This window comes from Anabrus simplex, chromosome 7 (assembly GCF_040414725.1).
Source record: "Anabrus simplex isolate iqAnaSimp1 chromosome 7, ASM4041472v1, whole genome shotgun sequence".
Lineage (NCBI taxonomy): Eukaryota > Metazoa > Arthropoda > Insecta > Orthoptera > Tettigoniidae > Anabrus > Anabrus simplex.
In genome coordinates this window covers 9,798,808-9,824,574 of record NC_090271.1, presented here as the reverse complement: position 1 = coordinate 9,824,574, position 25,767 = coordinate 9,798,808, and the positions used below count along the sequence as shown (strand labels likewise).

At 42.2% G+C, this 25,767-nt stretch overlaps 1 protein-coding gene across 4 annotated transcripts in view; it reads right to left on the bottom strand.

Annotated features, from left to right (window-relative positions):
* The window catches only part of Schip1 (Schwannomin interacting protein 1), a 468,359-nt gene that overhangs the window by 370,052 nt on the left and 72,540 nt on the right, over window positions 1–25,767 (bottom strand). For 2 of the 4 annotated variants that reach the window (XM_068228559.1, XM_068228560.1), the window contains exon 1: window positions 13,506–13,605. The exons of the other annotated variants lie outside the window; for them this stretch is intronic. In XM_068228559.1, the coding sequence (XP_068084660.1) occupies window positions 13,506–13,508 (3 nt within the window). In that variant the 5' untranslated portion in view covers window positions 13,509–13,605. Of the gene's footprint in view, window positions 1–13,505; window positions 13,606–25,767 lie in introns of those variants that run through there. 4 annotated transcript variants of the gene reach the window in all.

Below are 25,767 nucleotides of genomic sequence, written 5' to 3'. Positions count from 1 at the left end.
AGAGCTCGAAGTAGGCGCCGTACAGGTAGGCAACTAGCATAGGAGCTCTGCAATTCAGGTAGACTAATGAGCCCGCTACCATGTGAAGGTATTCAAACAGCTTGAAGTAGGCGCCGTGCAGGTAGGCAACTAGCATAGGAGCTCTGCAATTCAGGTAGACTAATGAGCCCGCTACCATGTGAAGGTCTTATGGTGAAGGTATACGAAGAGTCGTTACAGAAAGTATTACCGATAGCCTATGGCTCTGGATAAAGGTGGGGATTATCATTTTAAAAGGAAGTAAAACTAATCAGAAGAAAAACGAAGAGGTCCGGCACTTCGAAGAATGAACGCCTCAGCGAAAGGAAAGGGCCTGAAAATGAAAGAGCCTGTACTGTCGGGGTCGCTGGACAGTCCTGAGGACGTCACCTGGCAGCAGACAGTTCATACATTATCTGAGGGCCCATTAGGGGAAAGTTCTCCCGCGAGGTACACGCGCCTTGAGGAATGCCATCTGATAGACGAAGGTTGCAACAACTAGTGCAAAAGTCTGGACTTTTCTCCACAGATGTCTCTACCAAAAAATTTATGTTATGCCCTCTAGTATGAAGAAGAACTATTAAAATCCTCAAGTACTTTTTATTTTAAGGTTTCCTACCTGAGTTGATTGTTCTTTGTTTTGGTGTATTACAGTTTGCAACACTTTTATCTCTGTCCACCAACTTCAAGTATGACCAATACAAAATTTCGTATATTGGAATTAGAATTGGGGGCCTTAACCCAGAGTTTTCTGGATCCTGCCTCTCGAGTATAAAAGCTGACACCTTTTCAAGCCACTTCGTCTTATTGATCGTCCAGTCTACTGAGTGTGTGTTAACAGAGGAGGTGGGGGCGTCTCGCCCATCATCGAGTATTCCAGCAGATTAGTGTAATGGCAGCCATTTTATAACTATGTGATAGCCTCTGAAAGCTAGCTCGAGGGGAACGTTTCCAATCTTCAATAATGAAAATTTCATCTTCTAATGTAAATCTCAAAACTAGCCTAAGAAACTCAGCCGAAATTCGGGAATAGAGAGTGTGACTCACTCTCAACTTGACCTCGAGGTCACTATGACTGTGTAACCATTTTCTGTCCGTAGCTTTGTAACTGAAATCTTCTCCATCTAGTCACCTCTCTAGTATAGGCTTGGCATGTGTAACTTCGGGCCTGAAGCCCAAATAGGGTTTTAGTGAAAGTATCCGCCTCCGCATCATTTTCATTTTTGAGCCTGTAACTTTAACCTTTCCCCACAAAGGCCCGGTAGAATGGGTATTCGATACCCCTGCAAAGTTCAGTTTCATTCCTTTATGTTAAGAGGTTAGACTGTTGAGTGTCTCAGATAGTGAATACTGTTTGATTTGTAAAATGTAGGTTGTGCCTTTGAAAGGCTGGTGTGGACTCCTAGATAATTTTGTGGAGCAAATTATGCTCTTGATACAATGTATATTTTGAATACTCTGTAAAAGAAATTGGGTGTGCCGTCCCCTTGAAAGGAGCCTCAGCGCTCACTGGAGAATGTATAACTAGTGAGCTCAAGCTCAAGGTTGTTGTCATTCGAACTTCTAAATGTTGTTCAATTAGCTTGTAAGTAAAATTTGGTACCTGAATTTTGTAAAATCTTGTTTGTGAAATAAAAAGAAAAAATATAACAGAGAAAAGAAATATAACACTAATTTTAAAATTTTAATTAAATTTTGACCCGCTGATGCCTGTCCACCACGGTATGCCCTGCGTACGCGCTGACAAGTGCAGCTCCTTGAATCGGGAAGGCTGAGCCGATGACGCCAGTCTGAGTGGGAAGAGCTGCGGAGTGTTGGAGTGGTTAGAAATAATGTTTATCGCAAGTAATATTTTACTGTGAATATTGAATGTGTCCGCGCCTGTGGTGTAGTGGTAGTGTGATTAGCTGCCACCCCCGGAGGTTCGATTCCTGGCTCTGCCACGAAATTTGAAAATTGGTACGAGGGCTGGAACGGGATCCACTCAGCCTCGGGAAGTCAACTCAGTAGAGGTGGGTTCCATTCCCATCATCCTGGAAGTGGTTTACCGTGGTTTTCCACTTCTCCTCCAAGCAAATGCCGGGATGGTGCTTAACTTGAGACCACGGTCGCTTCCTTCCCTCTTCCTTGTCTATCCTTTCCAATCTTCGCATCCCCCAACAAGGCCCCTGCTCAGCATAGCAGGTGAGGCCGTCCGGGTGAGATACTGGTCATTCTCCCCAGTTGTATCCCCCGACCCAATGTCTCACGCTCCAGCACACTGCTCTTGAGGCGGTAGAGGTGGGATCCCTCGCTGAGTACGTGTTGAAGGGATGTTAGGTACAGAACAAAACTGGCCAACCGGACATCAGTGGGAACCAAAGCCACAACCTCCCGATTTCGCGTCGGTTGCTTTACCAACTGAGCTATGGTGGCCTAGGTCATACTTATTCTCTTCGAAAGGATCTTAGCTACTCCCATCACACTGTAGAGTGCGTGCAAGTCGCCCATTGTGTAGTACCACACCTGCGCCACCATAGCAACCGACGGGAAGTCGGGAGGTTGTGGGTTCGGATCCCATTGGTGTCTGGTTGGCACGCAACACGACCTAAACTCCTCGTTTACAGCATGTGCCAGTGGACTGCACTGGAAACTGAAGTATTGCAGTAATTATTATTGTGAAGTATGTACATTAAGTTTTAACAGCACAGAAATGGCTCAGACACTAGATAACAGGACTCGGAGTTGTCATTCCTCGCTCTCATAGCTAACAGAGTGATGTGACCTACTTCTTTATACGGCACTAGCAGAAGTACGGGCTTTAGTTACTCGTACTATCGGTGTGACTGACTTCATTAGATATTTATATCACTGGTGTATTTACTTGAGTACGTAGGAATTATTTGTCATGTTTGGAATTATAGTGTACCTTCTTCTTCTTTTCTTCATGGGGGCCTCTAAATATTAGTTCCTAATTAGCGTCGACCTCTAAGAGCTTTTGCTACCATGTTTTCCTTCATTCCCACCTAGATATACCTGCTCAGCTGCAGGTTTAGTGTAAGTATACTTCCGCTAGATAGTACCACAAATATAAATGTTATTGAATGTATTTGTTTGATCCGACATTTTGTAACTATTAGAAATGATCAAGGAAATACGCGATGTATAAAAGAAACTACTATAATTATCGAGAATTATAATTCTCATGTCGCACATCATATAATGTATCCGAGTATAAATGTTGAGAAATTTTTTCAAGTCATGGGCGCACCATCTTGACAATTATGTACAGTATATAGGTTGGTTACAATTATCGTAAAAGTGGACCAAAATATCGACACTAATAATATCAGTGATCCTACTACTCCATGATTTGATAGAAAATAGTTTGAACTATAGGTAACAGACTCCAAAAAATGCTCAAACCTAAGCCAGTACGTAAAAACGGAGGCCCGTCGGCAACCGCTGGTCGCTGTACTATGGAGATATCCGGAGCTATTATTTTTATACTTCACTCCCTTTCCATCCCCGCCCTAAGGAGTGCTATGAGCGTCTTACACAACAGTTTTTTCCAGATAGTAAGTCATATGTGTATCGATTTTGGTTAGCAGCCAGAGGGGTCTCTTCCCGCATCGCGCTCACTTGTTTTTCTCCCTGTCCGCCTTCTGCGTGACGTCATGTGATATGAGACAGCGCTCCTGACACGTATCACCACTACACTCTAAAATGTTCATAACTTCTGAACCATTCATGCAAGTAATGTCCTGACAAGGTTATTGTAATCCTTATAAAATACTGGAGGATGTCAAACAATTTATTTTGATGAGGGGCTCGAGGATAATATCGAAATATTTATTTAATTTTAAGGAGTTATATTTTTTACCGCGGACTGTAGCATAAAATCGCTTCTAGAGGGCAGCCGGTTGGAAATAGGTATGTGCCATCGTAGACTTTTTTGTAGAGGATTCTATGCTCTACATTTCGTACGCTTACACTTGGGGTCTATCGTTGATGGTTCACGCAGCGTAAGCCAAAAAAGCAAGTGACCGACCGGCCGACCGACATTTTTATCTCTTTCTACGTATTTACTGTATATCGGATCACGGATACATAATACTTTTATAGTGGTTCACTACGTGAACAGTGTTCGTGTTGTCAGTATCTGAAGTAGAACCACTGTACTGATTAAAATGCAGTCAACATATTATGGAAACGTGTGTGGCGCTATAAATTGTCGGCACGTAAAAGAACTCCCGTGGGACAAAATTACGGCACGTCGAGTCTCAGAAAACCGTAAATGTTGTTAGTGAGTTAGTTATTATTTTTATTTCGCATATTATAAAGACAATAACCATCATAGCCAGTTAGTTTGCTACTGTGATAGCATAACAATACTTCCTCATCAGCAATGCTTGGTTATTGAAACACTTTGTAATAAACTCTTGAATATCTCCATTATTACAGCTCGTACGGTAAAAAGGTGTCAGATATAAATGACTGAATGAAAATCATATTTTCAATAATTATTGTTATGTGCTAATAGCCGGGCTGAGTAGCAACTCAAATGGTAGAGCGCTGACTTCCTTAGCCCAACTTGGCAGGTTCGATCCTGTCTCAGTCCGGTGGTGAAGGTGCTCAAAACATAGTTATTGGGACGTAAAATCCAATAACATTAACATTATTATATGCTAATAACTTATATTTCTGAATATATTTCGAAGCTCGTGAAATAATACAGTATCCGTGATCAGATATACAGTAAATACGAAGAAAGAGACAAAAATGTCGTGCGAGAAGAGACCTGTTACTGGATCTCGGTTATTTCAAAAGGGGGCCTCACACATCCCAGTCAAGAGTGGTTAAAAAATATAGCCCAGTTTGAAATTTCATTTGGTGTGTTTCACGGTAAGACTGTATCCAGATCCACAAACGTGAAAACTCTTATTTCTATTATTAAGTCAAAATTTCCAGTATTCCATGACAAAATAATTTGTCTCTACGTAAGGACCAGGACATTTAATAGGACATGGCATTTTAATGCAAAGAGTAAGGAACTAGCACTGAGAAAATATGCCAATAAGAAGGCTAAGCTTTGGGCTGGTTCATCAAGTAATTAAGTCTCCTGACACGTACGTTTTAATAATTTAATATAATTCCATAAAGATGTCGATATGATGCACATTTTCTATGCCATTTGATCTAAATATTTACTTCATCAGGAAACAAATTAATTATTTTGAGTTGCATGGCAATATTTTATTTCTTATCGTATTATATGTCATGTATTTGATAGTTCATGTTCTACCTGCTCAGCATGTGACGAAATTTAACGCATTTTCACGTTTTTAAATCGATTGGAAGTGCCGTTACTTATCGAATCCGACTAAACCATACTATTATTTGATGAAAGATTGAGAAGATGTTTCACAGGCACGAGAACTCACAGGCTTGCTGTACTGCGACTGTGTTCCTTACTCGCTATCGTTCATACCGCGTGACGTCAGAGCGCTCCAGCCAATGGAAGCTTGAGCCGCCAGAGTAGCCTACCTTATATTCTAGTTACCTTGGTTAGCAGCTATGCCCAAAGGTATGTGCATAATCTCGCTGCTGTAGAATCCTGGAGCTGACGTTGCCATGGTTACGGTAGTTCATTACTTTATCCGATTCCTAGAGCAGGGGTGGTGTGGTGCCAATATCTCCGTAATGGTTGGTTTTAAGGCCTGTAGGGCTTACCGAGTTTCGTTCTTTGCGTCAAGAGGATTAAATTGAGCTTTGTCCCATCCTTATACGACAAATTCGATATTTTTCCTATATTAGCCTATATTTTTATATCTCCCCCCCCCCCCGTGAAGTGGTGAAGTAATTTTTAAAATCGGTTCAGTAGTTTTTGAGTCTATTCGTTAGAAACAAACATACACATTTTTCCTCTTTATAATATTAGTATAGATCAAATACTAAGATCCCTCGACCGTTTTTACTTTTTTCTTTGTAAAATTACTGTTTCGTTCTGACGTGCTGCTGACCACGCAGCCAGCGTCCTTACCTGTATTACAATTGCTTTACGTCGCACCGACAAAGGTCTTATGGCGACGATGGGATACGAAAGAGCTGTGACTTGGAAGGAAGCGGCCGTAGCCTTAATTAAGGTACAGCCCCAGCATTTGCCTGGTGTGGAAATGGGAAGCCACGGCAAACCATCTTCAGGGCTGCCGACAGTGAGGTTTGAACCCACTATCTCCCGAATGCAAGCTCTCAACTCGCCCTGTACTCAGGAGTTTGCTATTCGTAACTTGTTACTCTAGTGTCCCTCCGTGTTAACAAAACCATTATAATTTATGGCTAGTGAATGATACACAATGGGAATGAAGAAGAGCAAACTGTGGCCATGGTGTCACAATTCTCCGGCAAACAAAGGAATTACTTGACAAAAACAGAGAGACCGAACACTTTGCAACCATGTGCACTCATTCAATACTTGACTGTTGTTCCCACTACTGAGCTGACATCTGAAATAATTAGATACAGTTTATTCCTTTCAGTTTAAACTAGTTAACGAAAAACTCTTGCACCTGCGATATTTTGATAATGGACCCTGTTCTTTTTGAAAACTGTCGAAAATTCGGAAATATTTGTTGTAATTAGGGAAGATAGTTTTCTTTAATTAGAGACATATTGATGCAGATGTTACAGAGTCCTGTGTCGGTCGCCGTGCACCCGCAGAAAACTGAGAATGGATACAACTTAGCTCATTACAGTTGTTGTTGTTGTTTGAGTCATAAGTCCATAGACTGGTTTGATGTAGCTCTCCATGCCACCCTAACCTGTGCTAACATTTTCATTTCTACGTAACTATTGCATCCTACATCTGCTCTAATCTGCTTGTCATATTCATACCTTGGTATCCCCCTACCGTTCTTACCACCTACACTTCCTTCAAAAACCAACTGAACAAGTCCTCGGTGTCTTAAGATGTGTCCTATCATTCTATCTCTTCTTCTCGTCAAATTTAGCCAAATCGATCTCCTTTCACTAATTCAATTCAGTATTTCCTCATTCGTGATTCGATCTACCCATCTCCCCTTCCATATTATTCTGTAACACCACATTTCAAAAGCTTCTATTCTCTTTCTTTCTGAGCTAGTTATCGTCCATGTTTCACTACCATACAATGCCACGCTCCACACGAAAGTCTTCAAAAACATCTTTCTAATTCCGATATCAATGTTTGAAGTGAGCAAATTTCTTTTCTTAAGAAAGCTCTTCCTTGCTTGTGCTAATCTGCATTTTATGTCCTCCTTCTGCCATTGTTAGTTATTTTACTACCCACGTAACAATATTCATCTGGGTTGTTTAAGATTAATTTCCTGTTCTAATATTTCCTGCATCACCTGCGTTCGTTCGAGTACACTCCATTACTTTTGTTTTGGACTTATTTATTTTCATCTTGTACTGTATTTCTTCTGGATGTACTAGGAGTAAGTGATATTCGGGTAAGGGGAGATAACGAGGAAGAGATAGGAGATTATAAAGTGTACTTGACGGGTGTTAGAAAGGGAAGGGTAGAGTATGGGGTAGGGCTGTTTATCAGGAATACCATTGCACGCAACATAGTTTTTGTTAGGCACGTAAATGAGCGAATGATGTGGGTAGATTCGTCAGTTGGAGGAATTAGGACTAGAATTGTGTCCGCGTATTCACCATGTCAGGGTGCAGATGAGAATGAAGTTGACAAGTTTGATAAAGCATTGAGTGACATCGTGGTCAGGCTCAACAGCAAGGATAGAATGGGCGATTTCAATGCGAGAGTTGGGAATAGAACTGAAAGATACGAAAGGGTGATTGTTGTGGGGAAGATATGCAAGCTAACAGGAAAGGGAAGCGTTTGCTGGACTTCTGTGCTAGTATGGGTTTAGCTGTTACGAATACATTCTCCAAGCATAAGGCTATTCACCGCTACACATGGGAGGCTAGGGGTACCATATCCGTAATAGACTATATCTTAACAGACTTTGAATTCAGGAAATCTCTTAGGAATTTTCCGATGATACAGACCACTATCTGATCTGTAGTGAACTAAGTATCTCTAGCCATAGGATAGAGAAAGTGAAATCTGTCTGCAAACGAATAAGGGTAGAAAATCTCCAGGACGAGGAAATTGGACAGAAGTACATGGATACGATTAGTGAGAAGTTTCAAACAGTAGACAGTAAGCAGGTTCAGGATATAGAAAGAGAATGCGTGGCATACAGGGATGCTGTAGTAGAAAGATCAAGGAATGCCTAGAAGCAACTGTGTGTAAGGATGGGAAAATGCGAACATCTTGGTGGAATGATGAAGTGAGAGCAGCTTGTAAACGTAAAAAGAAGGCTTATCGGAAACGGCTCCAAACAAGGGCCGAGGCAGACAGGGATTTGTACGTAGAAGAAAGAAACAGAGCGAAACAAATAGTTGTTGAATCCAAAAAGAAGTTGTGGGAACATTTTGGTAATAACCTGGAAAGGCCAGGTCAAGCAGCAGGGAAACCTTTCTGGACAGTAATAAAGGATTTAAGGAAGGGAGGAAAAGGAAATGAACAGTGTTTTGGGTCATTCAGGTGAACTCATAATAGATCCCAGGGAATCACTGGAGAGGTGGAGGGAATATTTTGAACATCTTCTCAATGTAAAAGGAAATCATCATGGTGGTGTTGCAAACAGCCAAGCTCATGGGGAGGAGGAAAATGATGTTGGTGAAATTACGTTTGAGGAAGTGGAAAGGATGGTAAATAAACTCTATGGTCATAAAGCAGCAGGAATAGATGAAAGACCTGAAATGGTGAAGTATAGTGGCAAGGCAGGGATGAAATGGCTTCATAGAGTAGTAAAATTAGCGTGGAGTGTTGGTAAGGTACCTTCAGATTGGACAAAAGCAGTAATTGCACCTATCTATAAGCAAGGGAACAGGAAGGATTGCAACAACTATCGAGATATCACATTGATTAGTATACCAGGCAAAGTATTCACTGGCATCTTGCAAGGGAGGGTGCGATCAGTAGTTGAGAGGGTGTTGGATCCGAAGTTTCGAATGGGGTACTAGTTTACGTCCGGAATATTTTACCCGGGAGGAAGCCATCATCAGTACATCATTAATACAGAGAGAGCTGCATGTCCTCGGGAGTTAGTTACGGCTGTAGTTTCCCGTTGCTTTCAGCGGTGTAGCAGTGTCAACACAGCTAAAGCATGTTGAGTGTTATTACAAGGCCATATCAGTCAATCATGTAGACTGCCGGCCTTGACACATCAGAAAGGCTTCTATCCCCTTTGAGATGAAGTATGTGTTGAAAGTCTAAAGCCAAGCGTTATTGCTTGTGGTGATATTGCGGTTTACGTTCTGCAATTTAGTCTCTTGAATCTTCGAAATTCTGACCGGAATTGTATATTTTACTCCGTATAAGGCGGTGGATGTTACTTGCCTACGTTGTATATTTCAAACTACTAGCTGGTCGAAAACCTGGCTCCGGAAACTGAAATATTGAAGTGACCTTACCTGTTCATTCAGTTGAGGAAAACATAGTTCAGTATCAATTCTAATGATGTTAAATGAATTAGCCCTACGATAGCGCCATACGCCTATTTTAAGGTCATCAGGTCCAAGGAATTATTCCTGGATTCTCATATCACCAATAGCGGTTATTACGCCTTCCACCCGTGCTGACGGACTGAAGAAACCAATTGCCTGGGGTTCAACTTTCCACGTCTCCATTTTAAGGTTGAATTTCAATTTTCTTGGCGCCCGACGTGCAGAAGAATATGAAACCTGACTTTGGTGAGCCAGTTTCGTTAAGGATGTTTGGGGATTCGCTCAATATGTAGTGAATTTTTCGTCACTTAAGATAGTGCGTTGTTGAACTCGTTTGTTCTTGCTTACCATTGGCCCTCGCCCTCCACTACCCCGTACCGCAGCACAGAGCTGTAAGTAGCGCTGATGTTATCAGTTCGAGTTGTGGGGTTGGATCTTCGGACAGTTCGCTGCTATTTGAAGGGGGTCACCTCGGCACCTTGGCATCTCCGTAAGCAATAACATTAGTGCTCTTAGGCAATATGATGCAGTTTATGTTAAGTGATCGCATTCAGCGCAAGTAGAAGCGTAATTAAAGAACGTGCCTCGAGATTTGAGATGCTGAGCGCCAAATGGAAGATGATCAATGTCTATCTGCAGGGGACGGGGCGAGGGAGCAGCATTCCAGGTGGATCAGTTCTAGTATTTAGGATGTGTGGTGAGCTCTAGATCCTTAGGCCCACATGAGACTGACTTCACTGTACGGGGGTGGAAGCTGCGTCGAGGTAGGTGCAACAATGTGGCAGAGGACTAGCTACTCACAATGAGGCTGCAGTTTGCTGCCGTAGTGAGGTCATGTGACGCGAATGGAGGAGGGAGTGTTGTGGGGGTAACGATAAGAGAAATGGTACTAAACATGGCCACAGAGAACACAGCAGTCACTTTGTAGTCGGTCTTAGTGGAGTTAGCCATACTCTGCCGCGAATCGAACCCTGGGCCCTATGAACAGGTGATGTTCTAAACAGCAACAGAACAACACGGGTCATGCGAGATGTGAGTGTAGATAGTCTGTGTTTTCACGCAGCGCGAAGCAATATTTAACTTCCACTCGATCAATGCCCAAACAAGCAGCTGCTGGACATAACGCACCCAAATTACGGCCACTATGAAATTACCCGACAAGACAGGGAGATCCAAGCTTGGTCTACCGGAACAAAGCAAGCAAATACATGATAATAATGTTATTTGCTTTACGTCCCACTAAGGGCATTTTACGGTTTTTGGAGTCGCTGTGGTGACGGAATTTAGTCCCGCAGGAGTACCAACACGAGGCTGAGCACCTGTAAATATGACCGGACTGAGCCAGGAGGGCCACTGTCAGGTTCGGAAGAGAAGGAAAGTTAATGAAGGGAAGTCAGATGAGGCACAAGAAGATGGAAACAATGATAGACTCAGCTAAAGGCCTGGCGGTTTATATCTGACAACTGTGGCAAGTTGGGGTCGGAAGGCCAGCGCCTCAAGCGTCTGAGCCACTCGACCGGGCTGCAAATAAATGAAAGAACTAAGAAATAAAACAAACAGCTCTGAATACTTTGTGTTGTTATAAATGCGTTTGACTGAAACTAATAATAACAGTACACGTTTTAATTTCCACTAAATATTTTAACGGTTTTCAGAAAAGCCAAGCTGCCAGAATCTTTTCCTGCGGAATGCTGGTACATCTAGCGACAGGAAGCTCTTGATGTAGGCACTAGATTCACGAGGGATCGAAAGCGCGGACTTGTGCCGAGAACACCTGAGCATAACCACGCACACACTGACCGCGAAAGCAATCAAACATGACAAGGAGATGAGCTGTTCAAGCAAAGTGAAGATCAGACGTTCAGGAAAACAGCAGAAAGCTTCAATGGAGCTGTGTGGCTCGACTCGACAATCGAGGAGCAGAAACAACACCCGTCTTCTCTCAGAAAGAACGAAAAGGTATCGGCCACTGTCAGCTTCGGAAGAGAACAAAATATAAACAAGGGACGTCACATGAGGCACAAGAAGATGGAAACAATGACAGACTGAGCTAAAGGCCTGGCGGTTTATATCTGGACAGGAGGAGGCAACAATTGTGGACTGAGTAACAGCTCAGGTGATGAAAAACTCCGTTCCGGGAGAAAACAAGTCTGCGCGAGGAGAGAGGCTCGTTTAAACCGCGTGCCGGCGCCAGAATGAGGCAAGATGAGGTCGTTCGCTGGACCAGAAAGTGCTATTGCAGCACAACAACCATCCGCACTGCCACACTGTCACGAGACTCAGACTTGCGTGGAAGCTGGTCTGAGACAGAAACAAGTGCACAGTGGAGAGCAGCAGGAGAGCAAAACTGGTGGAAACCGGAGACAGAGGCGAAGTGCGAGAACCTGCTGCTCACCGGCACACTGATGGCGATAACGTGAAACACTCCAACAACATTTCTCGTTCATATCCCAAACACCTCCTGGTTTCAGACGTGTCGGCTCGCAGGAGTGTGGCTCTAACCATCTCCAGACTTTCAAGAAGAAAAGTATTTTCAAAGCCCGTTGTAATACCGTGAAATAGCGTTTGTCTATACAAGGAAGAAATTACGACTTATTGTACCCAACGTTGTGAATTTCTAGGTGTAATTTGTTTCTGAACTAATGAAGATAGATACTTGATATCCTGCATGTATTTTGCCCTAGTTGATGTTAAAAGACGAGAAAATAGATTTCTGAGGGTCCCGCCTTCGATTTCCGGCGAATTCGGGAATTTTATCGGCGTTTCTAGTTGGGACGCTCCATATTGATGGCGTGTGGCCTCCGAACAGGCGACGTGCGCGTTTTTGAGAACACTCACACCCTCCCCCGAGCCATGAGAAAGAACAAATGAAGGTTAAAATCCCCGGCCAGACCGGCAACGGAACGCTGGACCTCCTGGGCGAAGGGCCTGATGCCAATCTTCCTCATCCATGACTCCATCAACCCCAGGTAATTTAAAACAAGGCCGTAAGAATAACATGCACCTTTAATAATAATGCTGGTTTTATGTCCCACTCATCACTTTTACGATGTTCGAAGACGCCGAGGTGCCTCAGTGCCAGCAAGGAGGCTGAGTGGTGAACCACGGTTCCCCTAGCTGAGTCTCGTACTCACTCTTCCGACTCCGACGAGACGTAGGTCCTTCCCGTATTCCTTCATTGTTGGATGGTACTTCCTCTTAGCACCACCACATTACAGTAACCCCCCCCCCCAGGAGAACGTACCCTGACATCACTTCATTCTAAAGACACAAGTAGAACGAGTTGTCATACACTCAGGGGCATAGACACCCCCCCACCATGGAATTTTTAGAAAAGAAAATAAACAGATGAATGTCGACTCACTGTTTTGGCTCTTTTGAACATTCACAGAGATATAATTGTAAAACAACATATCTCTTGAATCTATTTTCTAAGAAGCCTCGAAAGTTGGGTGTTAGACTTCAATCTCCATATGCCATTCACTGTAAAACTGTTCCTGGCCTGTATTTTAATGTAAGATCAACATAATTCCCTTGTATCAGTCTCCTTATAGCGCGCTCCACATTAGCTTCTAACCCCTCGTTATCGGTGCATATACTCACGACGACGAGGGTGTATGTGGTACTCCTCCCCCTGTAGTGACATCACATTATTATTATTATTATTATTTTTGTTGCTATTTGCTTTACGTCGCACCGACACAGATAGGTTTTATGGCAACGATGGGAGAAGAACGGCCTAGGAATGGGAAGGAAGCCGTCATGGCGTTAATTAAGGTACAGCCCCAGCATTTGCCTGGTGTGAAAATGGGAAACCACGGAAAACATCTTCAGGGCTGCCGACAGTGGGGTTCGAATCCACTACCTCCCGGATGCGAGCCTGTAGTGACATCACATTTAATATTTGACTGTATAGACCAGGCAAGGAGAACGGTTTGTCAATCACTTACCATGACGAGGGTGTATGTGGTATTCCTCCCCCTGTAGTGACATCACATTTAACACTTCACTGTATAGACCCGGCAAAGAGAACGGTTTGTCAATCACTTACCATGACGAGGGTGTATGTGGTATTCCTCCCCCTGTAGTGACATCACATTTAACACTTCACTGTATAGACCCGGCAAAGAGAACGGTTTGTCAATCACTTACCATGACGAGGGTGTATGTGGTATTCCTCCCCCTGTAGTGACATCACATTTAACACTTCACTGTATAGACCCGGCAAAGAGAACGGTTTGTCAATCACTTACCATGACGAGGGTGTATGTGGTATTCCTCCCCCTGTAGTGACATCACATTTAACACTTCACTGTATAGACCCGGCAAAGAGAACGGTTTGTCAATCACTTACCATGACGAGGGTGTATGTGGTATTCCTCCCCCTGTAGTGACATCACATTTAACACTTCACTGTATAGACCCGGCAAAGAGAACGGTTTGTCAATCACTTACCATGACGAGGGTGTATGTGGTATTCCTCCCCCTGTAGTGACATCACATTTAACACTTCACTGTATAGACCCGGCAAAGAGAACGGTTTGTCAATCACTTACCATGACGAGGGTGTATGTGGTATTCCTCCCCCTGTAGTGACATCACATTTAACACTTCACTGTATAGACCCGGCAAGGAGAACGGTTTGTCAATCACTTATGACGAGGGCGAAGTCCAGACAGCATGGCCTGCGTACGGCTCATTACTGCCCGCCTGCTTAGGCTCACTCCGGGGGCCGTCGCCAGCTGGCAGCACCGCCCGGTCGATGTGTGACGTCACCCCACCCCATCCCACATCCTCTCAATCAGCGGGAACAGCTGATGTGATACCCCAGGCCATCCATCTCTCTTTACTTCTCATAAGTAATATCACCGGTTCAAATCCGGCCTACGATGTTGGCGTGTGTCAGACAGCAGACTCTTATTAGGGCTGCGAGGTACAAACTGCATCACAGTTTTTTGATGTTTCATTTTATACATAAACCTATTTTTACCGTTTTCTTTTCAATAATGATGTATCTCCCTTAATCAAGCCATGATGTTTCTGACAACTATGAGCAAAGTTAACAATTTCTGACTTCATCAGAGTTGCTGAATACCTATCCCTTTTATCATTGCATTTGTATTTGAGAATTGACAAGAGAAAACCTCCTTGAACATATGCGTTAGAACCAGGTATAATTGGAATATGAAATAGCTGAACCAATTAACTTTACAGAAAAAGAAATGACCCATTTTGAGTTGACGTAACTACTCTGACCATTATCAGTACATGGACGTATCTAATTCGATGTTATGGGAAGAAAACTTCTAGATAAAAGCTATCCAAATTAAAATCCGGAGAAATTTCACTAAATTAGAAAGAATTAATAATTTCTTCATACCAGAAAATGTAACATCTTTCAAATGTATTTATTGCAGCATTGTAAAAGCTTTTTACTCCATTCGTTCTGAAGGAGTTGGTCTATTAATGACCTAATTCCCTACCAGAAAATATCATTCCTTTTACAAATTGAGCTGGACCTCAATTTTGACATTGTAATGTAAGTTTTAACAGTGGTAAGTTTACTTTTTAAGCTGAAGTATTGCTTCATTAAATGCTACTGTAAATACCATAATTTTAACCATGATTGAAGTGAGCTGTGGGGGGGGGGGGAGGGATAGTACTTAAGACCTTCACATACGGCTCACCTCGCTATCATAACTCTCTTGTATCTGGTAGAGTGAAGTGGAACGTTGAAATTACCGCGAAGGCAGCCAAAATAGCGTCATATCAAAATGTCTGTGCACAATGGTAGATACCATACAACTATATTATTATTATTATTATTTTGATTCATTGTGCCCAACTGTGGAGCACGTTTGAACTTATTTTGCACAATGTTTCTTCTTTTCTTCCCAATATCTCTTCATTTTTTCACTGTGTTCCTTTCTGCGTGTTTCTGTCCAGCCTGTATTTTTTTCTTGTTGGTTTCTCTGCAAATTTATGTTTCTTTACTAAGCTTCTAAATTTCATTCTATCTTGAATGGTTTCGTCCTCAATACCCATTTCTTGTAGATCTTCATGTATTTCTGCTAACCAATTGTTGCGGATTTTCAGGGTTAGAGCTAGATTTAGAATTTTCTTTATCAGCCTATTGTTATCCATTCTGTGTAGTTGTCCGTAGAATTTTAGTCGTCTCTTTCTGATGGTATCTGTGATTTTTTCTGTGAATTGAAAAATTTCGTGTGGCACCTTTTTGATTCAAATTCCACTTTCGAACATTGGTCCTACAATTTTTCTGAGAATTTTCCTCTCTTGTTTCTCAATGTTTTTTATTTGTGACCTGCCGCCAACGATCAGTGTTTCAGATGCATAAAGTGCCTCTGGTTTGATGACTGTATTGTAGTGTCGTAATTTTGCATTTTTTGATATACATCTTTTGTTGTATCTGTTCCATGTGATTTTGTAAGCCCTTTGCAGTTTAGCAGTTCTTTCTTCGTTAGCTTCCTGATTTGGGAAATTATTCCACATTTGGTGATTAATGGTTGATTGTCGAATCTTGATTTAGTTCCTTCCATAAACTGCGTCTTTTCAAATGAAATTTGAAGTCCGGTTTTTGCGGCTATTTCATGCAATTTTTTTATGGAGTGGATTGCTTCTTGTCTGTTGTTCGAAAACATCGTAAGGTCATCTGCGAAAGCTAAGCAATCAAGGTGAATTTTGTCTTTAAGAAGTCTGCCAATGTTTATACCTTTAGTTTCTTTTCTCCATTCACGAATCACTTTTTCCGGTAATTTTCGTCTCCGCACAGTTTTCCACTGTGGTCAGTGAGTGATGTACGCTCCCGCACTTGTTAGACACCGCTCAAGTACTTACATCCGCTATGTATAGTGGCATGCATTTTTCGCATTACCAATAAACGCGACAAAAATATTTTGAAGCAATTTTGATATGTCTTAACGAATCATATGATTCTGGTTAGGAAATTGGTGATTCCACTTTCAGGTGGGCGAAGGAAAACAGAAGCCATTCTCATTTCGACAAAAGTATCTCTTCGTGTTAATATTCTAGGAAATGGTATGGCCATGTAGCCCGCCTCGTGGCCGTCATCGTAAACGGTATGAACCCGTGGTTACGCGGTTCGAGTCCTGTTGGTCGACAAAAGTTTCACCATCAGAATGTTGGCCGGCAGGGTAGGGGAGGTGGTGTACAATATCCAATCACTAGATTGGTTGCCAAAACCCCGGATTAAATTCCAAAGGTCTGCGCAGTGGGGGCGTATGACGCTGTTGACAGTAGGATGGGGACCTTAAGCCTTGAGCAGCAGACCGCTTGGTGCTATTCGACAGGAATAGGCTATATGCCGGCCTCCTACTATCATCACCCCGTAGAGAAACAAATGCAACGAATAATGAGTCAGTTTGTTTTTATTTGTCTATATTTCACACAAATAATTCACAGATCTTACGAACTAAACATTTTTTGAACAACTCTAGGAAATTAAAGCAATGGGGTCATCCCTATTTCGGTAAATAACGCGAGAATCTTCTTTCATTTTCGCGAAATTGAACATAAATTAATGCGAAAAATCATGCCCCTACGTATGGAGCTTGAAGCGAAGAGTGTTTCGGTGGCAGGAGACACACACCTCCTACGAAATGATCAGCAATTTGTTTATAAAGACGAACAGACACTATACCATGAGCCCTAACTTCGCCACATAGAGAAACACTTAAAACCCGTTGTGCTTCACGCACTCTCTGACGTCATGCCATGACACTGTCCACATTACTAACGCATGAAACAGAGCTCACCACTCAAAGTAATAACACACGACTAGTGAATATACTTCCCACTAATTACGTTCTCGGTTTTCGGAGACGCAGAGGTGTGCACCTAACACAACGCCGCCATATTTTAGCAACTTCAAAATTTCGCTGTGCTCTGGTGTTGGAATACAAGTTCCTTCATGGAAATTACGCTCCAATATTCTAGCACTTCGGTGTTCGAAGAATTCCCAGGGAAACCTACAAACATTGAAAAACGAGGATCATGGCACACTCTCGGGATGACGTCACCCTCGTGCAGATGGTGAATGAAACCCGCCATTCTCAGGATGGCCGAACTCACAGTATTGAACCCATGACCTTTGTGCCCTAAGAAACTTATGTATTAAATTGTCAATTGGAATAAGAAGTTCGATTTCTCGATATCACGGGAGTGACAAGTGTCAAGGGGGTAGCTACTTTCCGTCCCACGCTCTGGGATACGTGACGTCATCCGCACGTGTCTTACGTGGAAGGATACAGAGGAAAGTTTGAGACTGCTAAGCCATTTCGGTGGATTATTTCAGAAGAGTGCGCGTGTATAGCGTCCCCACCCGAAGTCGACAGAAAAGTAGTGCCTATCAAATGAGGTCACTTATCTAGCTAATTGAACATGTATAAATGTTAAATGTCCATGAACACTACCGCCAGCAATGTAGCAAGTGTGTGGTTACCTTCAAAACTCTTGTAATTACAGTTCAGTTAAGTCAGAAAAGTTACGGAAATTTTCTTGGCGGCAAAGGGAAATGCCCGGAGAGAGGGGGTAGTTTCTATAAATAAGAAGGGACGTCATGATGAAGCCCCTACATTTTGTATCACGAGGCTGAAGACAGAGGGTTGAACTGCTCTGTAAAATCGAACGACAAAAGTAGACTAAGTCCAACCAACAGATTTCAGCCGATGTGGCTGGGGTCTTGACTCCATGTGGAGATAGTCTTTCTTGAGTGGAATTAATTGTACAAAAAGGACGGTCAAGGTACCGAAGAAATTGGTATAAATTGTGTATAGTAAAGAAAGTAATTCGTGAATCCGTCGTGTGCGATCAATAAGAACGACAAGTGAAGGGCATTTTCTTTTTTATATGCTTTATTTCCAGGAAACCGGAAGATAAAATGATCTGTACAGCCAGAAATGTAAAAATGGCTAAATAAAAATGCCAGGGTCACAGGTTAGCCCTAAGATGAATGCTGGCGTGACTTAAGGTATATGACTTGCCATCTTAGCGCCTACTATATCTTGTTTCATGATGTCTAACTTATATGTATTTGAAGGGGGTATGTACGACACAGTTGGTCGCCCCTATGTGGTTTTTGTAAATGTCAGAATACGACGAAAAAGGGTCATTTGTTTTATTTTTCACTTGGATAAATTTTTGAAGTCTTGCGAGTGCCGTATGATGTTGTAAAAAGTTAATAATGGCTAGGGATTCGAGGTGATATCACGTCCAATGTAGATCGTCATTTCCGTGTGTTTATTGCCTATATTTTGTGATGTCAAATTAAGATGTTCATTCGACGTAAAATTTTCAGTTGGAATATTGATGGAGTTGGTGCAAAAGGGATCCGTGGTTACCCATTTTCAATCGGATGGAAGCACTGTACGTAGTGTTAAGTAACGCATGTCGGTGAATTTGTCATGAGTGTAATGTATTCTATGTCCGTTTAAACCGTGTCTGAGTGACAATAATATCAGGAAATTTGTCAGTCATTTTCGTGAAAATTCAGTAATTAAAATACGATATCATTTTATGCGAAGTTATTCATTATTAAAGCATTGTGCGTTATTAGACGTCATGGATTCTAGTAAGGATTTTTATTCCAGTTATTTCGTCAGTGATAGTCGTGAGTTTGGGAAACAGAGGTTAGTTTTGTCGTGTGAGTCGAGATAGGATTTGTGAATCAGGTGTTTGGAAACCTGTCGATGAAGCCGGGACTTGTGGGAGCCAGAGGAAGATTTTATAATGTTGGGAATGGAAAGCAGAATAGGAGAATCCGCGCCGGTATTAATTTGCGACGTGTACAATTATTGTGGAACTTTTAAAAGTAAATCTGTGTGCATATTTGGTTGGTCAGAATATATCGTATTTTGTAATTAGTCTTTTTGCGAAGTTAAATGTTTCATTCTTTGAAGTCAGTCAGGCAAGATGAACAGATCTTTCATATCCAGACTGACAGACAGAGAAGGGTCGTTTGTGCCGAGACCGCCAGCTGATCTAAGGGGGGGGGGGGGCAGTTTTGTATAACGGAACGTGTAGGATGGAGATTGCATTCTTGGTAACGGAGATAAATAATTACGGAATCTAGTTGAAATTTCCATCCGGGTAACGTGCGAGTTGTTGGATACTGTGAATTTGTTTAATTGAGATCGTAATGTATATTTCAGACCACGAATTTAGAGTATAAAGAGTAAGGTTAGCTAATTTCAGGGTTGTCCAAAACATAGAGCGGTGGTAGTGATGATTGTTTTGTTTGTGAGGGGTGCGCAAACTTTATGAAATTTTATGACGAAATATGACATCGTAATTGGCTTACATTATACGGCGAGTTACTTTTGGTTTGTACGTTATTATTAGGGTTATCCAAGTGTTAATAATGGCTAGGGTTAGATTAGATTTAAAGTGTGATGTCATGAAACAAGATATAAACTGGACATGAATGATGTAATAGTTCTTTTCCAGCTACAGGAATCAACAGATAAACATCCAACGTGATTAAAATGAATTACGTCAGGAATTGTGTAGTGACTTGTGAAGAAACCATTCGTCCGTGGAAATAGAATTTGTTGTTCTTTATTGTTCTTAATTATACCCAGAGTCCAGAGTTCGTGTTACGAGGACTGGACCATAAAGAATCACTATGATGGTACATGTAGTCTCACATGGAAGCCGAATCTAAGGATTTCGAGACTTTCCTTTCTTTAATTAATAATTGAGACAATGGTTTCTAGAAAGGATGCGTCAAGTGTTCTGACCTTCTATGTAAAAATGATTGAGGTGTCCAGTGGACACGATTGAGTTCAATGATACCGTTGATAAATCATAAATTCTTCAGGAATTACTTGAATAAATAGGAATATTTTAAACGGACCTTTCATTTGAGTAGGTAGATTAGAATTACTGAACCCTACGTTTTACCTCAGCAAGTGACGAAGAAGAGACGGAGCTCATGAAATTGTTGCTGATAGGTGAGGGAGGGTTCAGTAAGGCCCGCATGTTTACCACATGCCATATTTATTTATATTATTTCGATGGAAAATACAAGTTAAGCATGATGTGACTAAAAGTATACAATTTTCACGGCTCATATACATTTTTCATATTATGGTCATTTTCTCATTTTTGTGACATTTTTATCATTTTTATTCAATTTTCGCACACCTGTTTGCACTCGTCTCAAAGACGGATTTTTCACATCTCCGAATTGTTGTCTGTAATTTCTTACAATTTCTTAGGAACATAAATTTATGTGAATTAGGAGGGTAATGAAGAGAAAGGTGAGCCTCAATCCAATGATAACATTCTGCAATGTTGAGTGGTCTTTTTCCCATTACTGTGCGCGAAAACACAAGATCGTTCCTGTTTGAAAACTCTTTCTGATCGCCACATTTATTTCGTTCTGTGCAAAGTCTGGAATTAGTTTCTAAAATATAATAAAATTAATATTCTTATTTATTATCATTGAATGTTCTAGATGTTAAAATATATTAACTAATTATTTAATTAGTTAGTTTTAACCACCGGCAAGACTTTGAAGATTTCGGAAATGTGACCAAAGAACTTTTAAGTCATATTTTAATACTCGCTTAGCAGGCCGGATTCTGTCCACACCGTAAAGCGGTAGCGTAGCTTTTATTTGAAAAGTGTATTTCTATTTACATTTTTGTAGTAACGTTCGCATTTTCCACTTATAGATAAGTAAAACATCCTTGATTATTTAAAATCGTAGAAACAGTACATAAATTGGTAATGTTTCCCGATGTTGCCGCTCTTACGCAACCTGTGCTTGGATCAATGAAAATTGACCGCAAAGAACACCCTACCTATGTTGGGTACTCAGTCGGTTTGGTCCTCAGAAGCTGTCAACAGGAATACTGGATAAATGAGGAGTGAGCTGGTTTTCCCGTTGCTTTCTTCACCAAGCCACAAGTTGCTATTACACCACATGGACCGATCCTATGAGCTATATTTTCACAACAGTTAAAGCAGGGAATGTCTCACACCTCAGCCACTCTCATGTTGTCATGCAGCTTGTTTGTTCACACGACCTCACTCGCAGCGAAGTGGGCATTGGGCATCATTTCCTTCCTCTAAATGTTAAGACGAGTTGCTCACCCGGAGAACACGTACCATTCAGTTTGTAACCGGTACTGGGCCGTTACACAGATAAGAGGGAGGAAAATAAATCAAACTGCACGATACCTTAAACCCTAGAATCACAATAAACATCAAATGAACTGCGTATAATACAACACGAACAAGATCAGGTTGGAAAACTTGACAACTATAAACAAGGAACGTGGAACGGGGACAGGAAACCTGCCAAAGGTCATAGGAAACCGAAGGTCGAGGCTTTCGAGAAAAATCAACGGTGATGTCTCGTTTTCAAATATTATTTTCAAAAATGAAAATATACAAGGTGAGTTCTGCACAAAGTTCATCCCAGCCTCATAATTTCCGAAAACAAGATTAGATGTTGTTTGACGAGAGCGTTGCTTTTAAGCCAAGTTGTTAGCCAAAACGTTTCAGCATAACCTAAGTTCTACAAAACGATACAGAAGGTAGCAAGGCACACCAAATACAATTACAAATAGAATGAAAGGAAAACATCTGAGAAACATAATTGAGTGGTGAGTCTGGGTGGGGTTAGGGCAAGCGAACATTAAATATAATTGAAGGTGGAACTGAAATCACGAGTGCTTACTGCGAGGTGGCCCATCCCGGAAACGAGGAGTCGCCGATGCCGTCAAAACTTCGGCCAGACGAGACAACAAAAGACAGACCAAACAAGAAGCCACACTTTGGGGTTTGCCATCGGAACTGGCGGTTAGTCGTCTAGAATTACTATTGCCTGGAGGTCCAGGCACTGCCTAGAGAAGTGCGTAGGTGACCCACAGATACGGCAAGAAGTATTGGTGGAAGAGCCTCTACCCATGGCAGATTTTGCATTCCCTATGGCCCCAACCTTAGGACAGTCCCGCTTGAGATCAGCAAAGGAGCCACAATTGAAACATGAGCGAGGATTACGCGAGTTGGAAGCAGGTGAAGGGGTGGTTTTAGAATCCTGAGGAGAGGGCATGCTCATAGGAGGGAGGGTTAATGCAAGGCCTACAAATCAAAGCACATGTTGACGAAGGCCTATCACAAGAAACTATTTTTATTTTATTTACAACTAGCTCAACCCGGCCTGATATGAAATTAATGGATAAGAAAATAAACGTATTGTAGCGAACATAAGATCAATCGCACTTTTGAACATCCGAATTAAATTTTTGTTATCATGTAACATTTTTTGCAACGACTCAACGATATGCCTTCTGATTCCTGTACAGGTTTGGCAACGTGCATTCAATTGGTCATTTTCATCCCCGATGAAATAGATTTTGAGAAATTTATGATTATTGCTGGGAAAAGGATGCAGGATTATTGATCTGCGGTAAATTTGTCTGTGAATTTTAAATGTGGGCATAAAATGCTGTGCTATAACGGCAGCGCCGAGTGAAGACCTCAGAAAAAAGGACTTGTAATCTCTTATGTTTTTGAGGGAATGTTTTAGTTTCTTTTAACAAACTTTTCAGTGGTTCTTTGGCTTCTCAAATTCAAGCAACTTCATTTTTCCGCTCGCGCAGCCTTAACTTCATTGCTGCGCACAACGGACACACTTTTTCCATTTTTCCGATTTGAACGTGAGGTACTGTACTGATCATCCGGTTGGTACGGATCTTGCAACTGCACACGTCTTCGCTGTTGTTCTGATTGTTCTTGGCGTTGTTGAGACTATTGTGCTGCTCTTCTTCTCGATTCAAGTCATAAAACTCGTGAAAACACAGACGACGATCGACTCCTTTTAGAGTTTTGCGGCACAGGACACATTTATTCATGTTTATTCATGTTCATTCACATTTGCAATAAGAGGCACTGAGTGGCCTAATTACATGAACCTTGAAGCAAGAAACGTCTTTCGTAAAACATGGCAAAGTGTTCCCATCAGTTCTTACCGGAATATAATGCTACACCGTAAATCTTTGTTACCTAGCGACAATCTGTCCATTAAGGTCGTTCCATTCTCGGTGCGGCCTTTTAATTCCATGAAATTACTCATTAGAAAAAAGATACCTATCGGATTTCGTTCAAACCCCTTCCTAAACACGCTCGTATTGGAATGCAACGTTGTGTTAACATTTCAAGTCAACGACGGACTACTTTTAGAGTTCTGCAGAATACTGGCTTTACGTCGCAGCGGTACGGGGCTAGGAGTGGAAAGGAAGCTATCATGGCATTAATTAACGTACAGCCCAAGCATTTGCCTGGTGTGAAAATGCGAAACCACGGAAAAGCATCTTCAGGGCTGCCGAAAGTGGGTTTCGAGCCCACTATCTGTGGAATGCAAGCTCACAGCTGCGCGCCGCTAAGCACACGGCGAGAGGTTCACCTACAGATTCTCGTAGATGGCGCATGTCAAGTGACCAACTGTTACGAGCCTGGAGGGGATCCACAGGGGCCTCAAGACCATTGTCCATCTGGGCTTCACGATATATTCTGAGTCAGCTCTGGCCACGTGACCATACCATCTCAATTTGGCCTCTCTCATTTTGTCGGGAATCGGTCAACTATGACAGTGTTCTTAGTATGGTCTAGTCAAGTGACTCCCAGCCGTTACGTGCAGGATCTGCTCGTGTCTCTTTGTCACCGTCTAACATTCCAGTGCATACAGTGTCACTGGGGGAACGACTGTGCGGTAGATCTTCCACTTTGGACACAGCGGTAGTTTTGGTGACAAAGGACACCACCCATGATCTAGAGTCACTTCAACTAGGCGGCTTTTACTCGAGATCGAGCGTATACAAGTGTCTCACAGTCAGCAATATCACACAATGCAGATGTCTTCGGTAGTGGAATGTTGTCGACCAATTTTGTCCCAATTGACTGGGTGCTGCACTCCTGGTACTATGTTATTGCCAGGTTTAGCCACAATCCAAAAGTTTACAGCTTTGTTCTCAACTAGTGACCAATTCATTTAGCCTCTTCCGTGAGTCGCTAACCAGCATAACGTCATAGGGTCCATGAATGTGGTATCTCAGGTTCTCCGTGCACAGGGCGTATCCTTGATGAACACGCACTCGAATATCAAATGGTGTTGTAACGCCACCTACGCCCCAACGGACACGATACCAAATGACTACATGGGGAAGCCTTTTTGTAAATCTAGAAAGGCCATATGGACCGTTATTATCTCCTGTCTGTGCCTCTCTGATAACAACTGTATAGTATCGATAGCATCTGTTTTCTGCGGCCATTAAAGAACCCAAGTTGGTTTGATGACACAGTGCTGATGCTTTGTTGGGTGCGTCGATCACACCCTCGAAGAATTTCATCATGTGGTAGAGGAGCGTAGACGAATTGGGGGTATTTCCAGATACTGGTCTTCCGGGTAGATGGTATGTAATTGTCTCAATACATTTGTTGAATTTTTTATATAAATTCAGTTGCACATTGCCCATCTCCTTCCAAACTTCAAGAGGGACATCATCAGATCCAGTTGCTTTGGTGTGTTTCATTGCATGGATGGCAGCTGCAACCTTGGCAGGCGTGGTGGGTGGAAGTGCACTCTGCCCTGGATTGGCTGTGCGGATAGCTGGATGTGGGAATTCCTAATTACAAATGAGAATAAAGTGTTCACGCCAGTGTCAAAGTAGGGTTTGTTCTTGATGTGGCCAGTTCCTCAGGGGCATGATGACGAGCTCGTACTGGCTCCTCATGGTTAATATACTGTTCAAAGAAATCACGAAAATAATTGTCTTTGACGGTTGCGACTGTTCGTTTGGTGACAGATTTGAGCTTCCGATAGCGGACCAGATCCACCATTGCATGTTCTACACTCGATGGAATTCGTGCAGCGATCATACCCCATGTAACCTTCACAGGGCGATCAGTTTTCAGGAGGGGAAGGATGGAGTCCTTTAGCACTGTTGCTTTGAGATTAAGTTTCCACCACTTGATGCGTTCTGTGGCTGTGATGCGTCAGACAGTTGTGCGAAGGTGAAGGTGGAATACAAGAACCAGGAGTATACCCTGAGTATCACTTAACAGTGCTCTAATAGTGTCAGATCCTTCCTCTTCAGCATCCAGTAATCGACTGGCGACTTGTGACGACCACTGCTGTATGTTATAATGTTCTACAGGCGTCTCTTT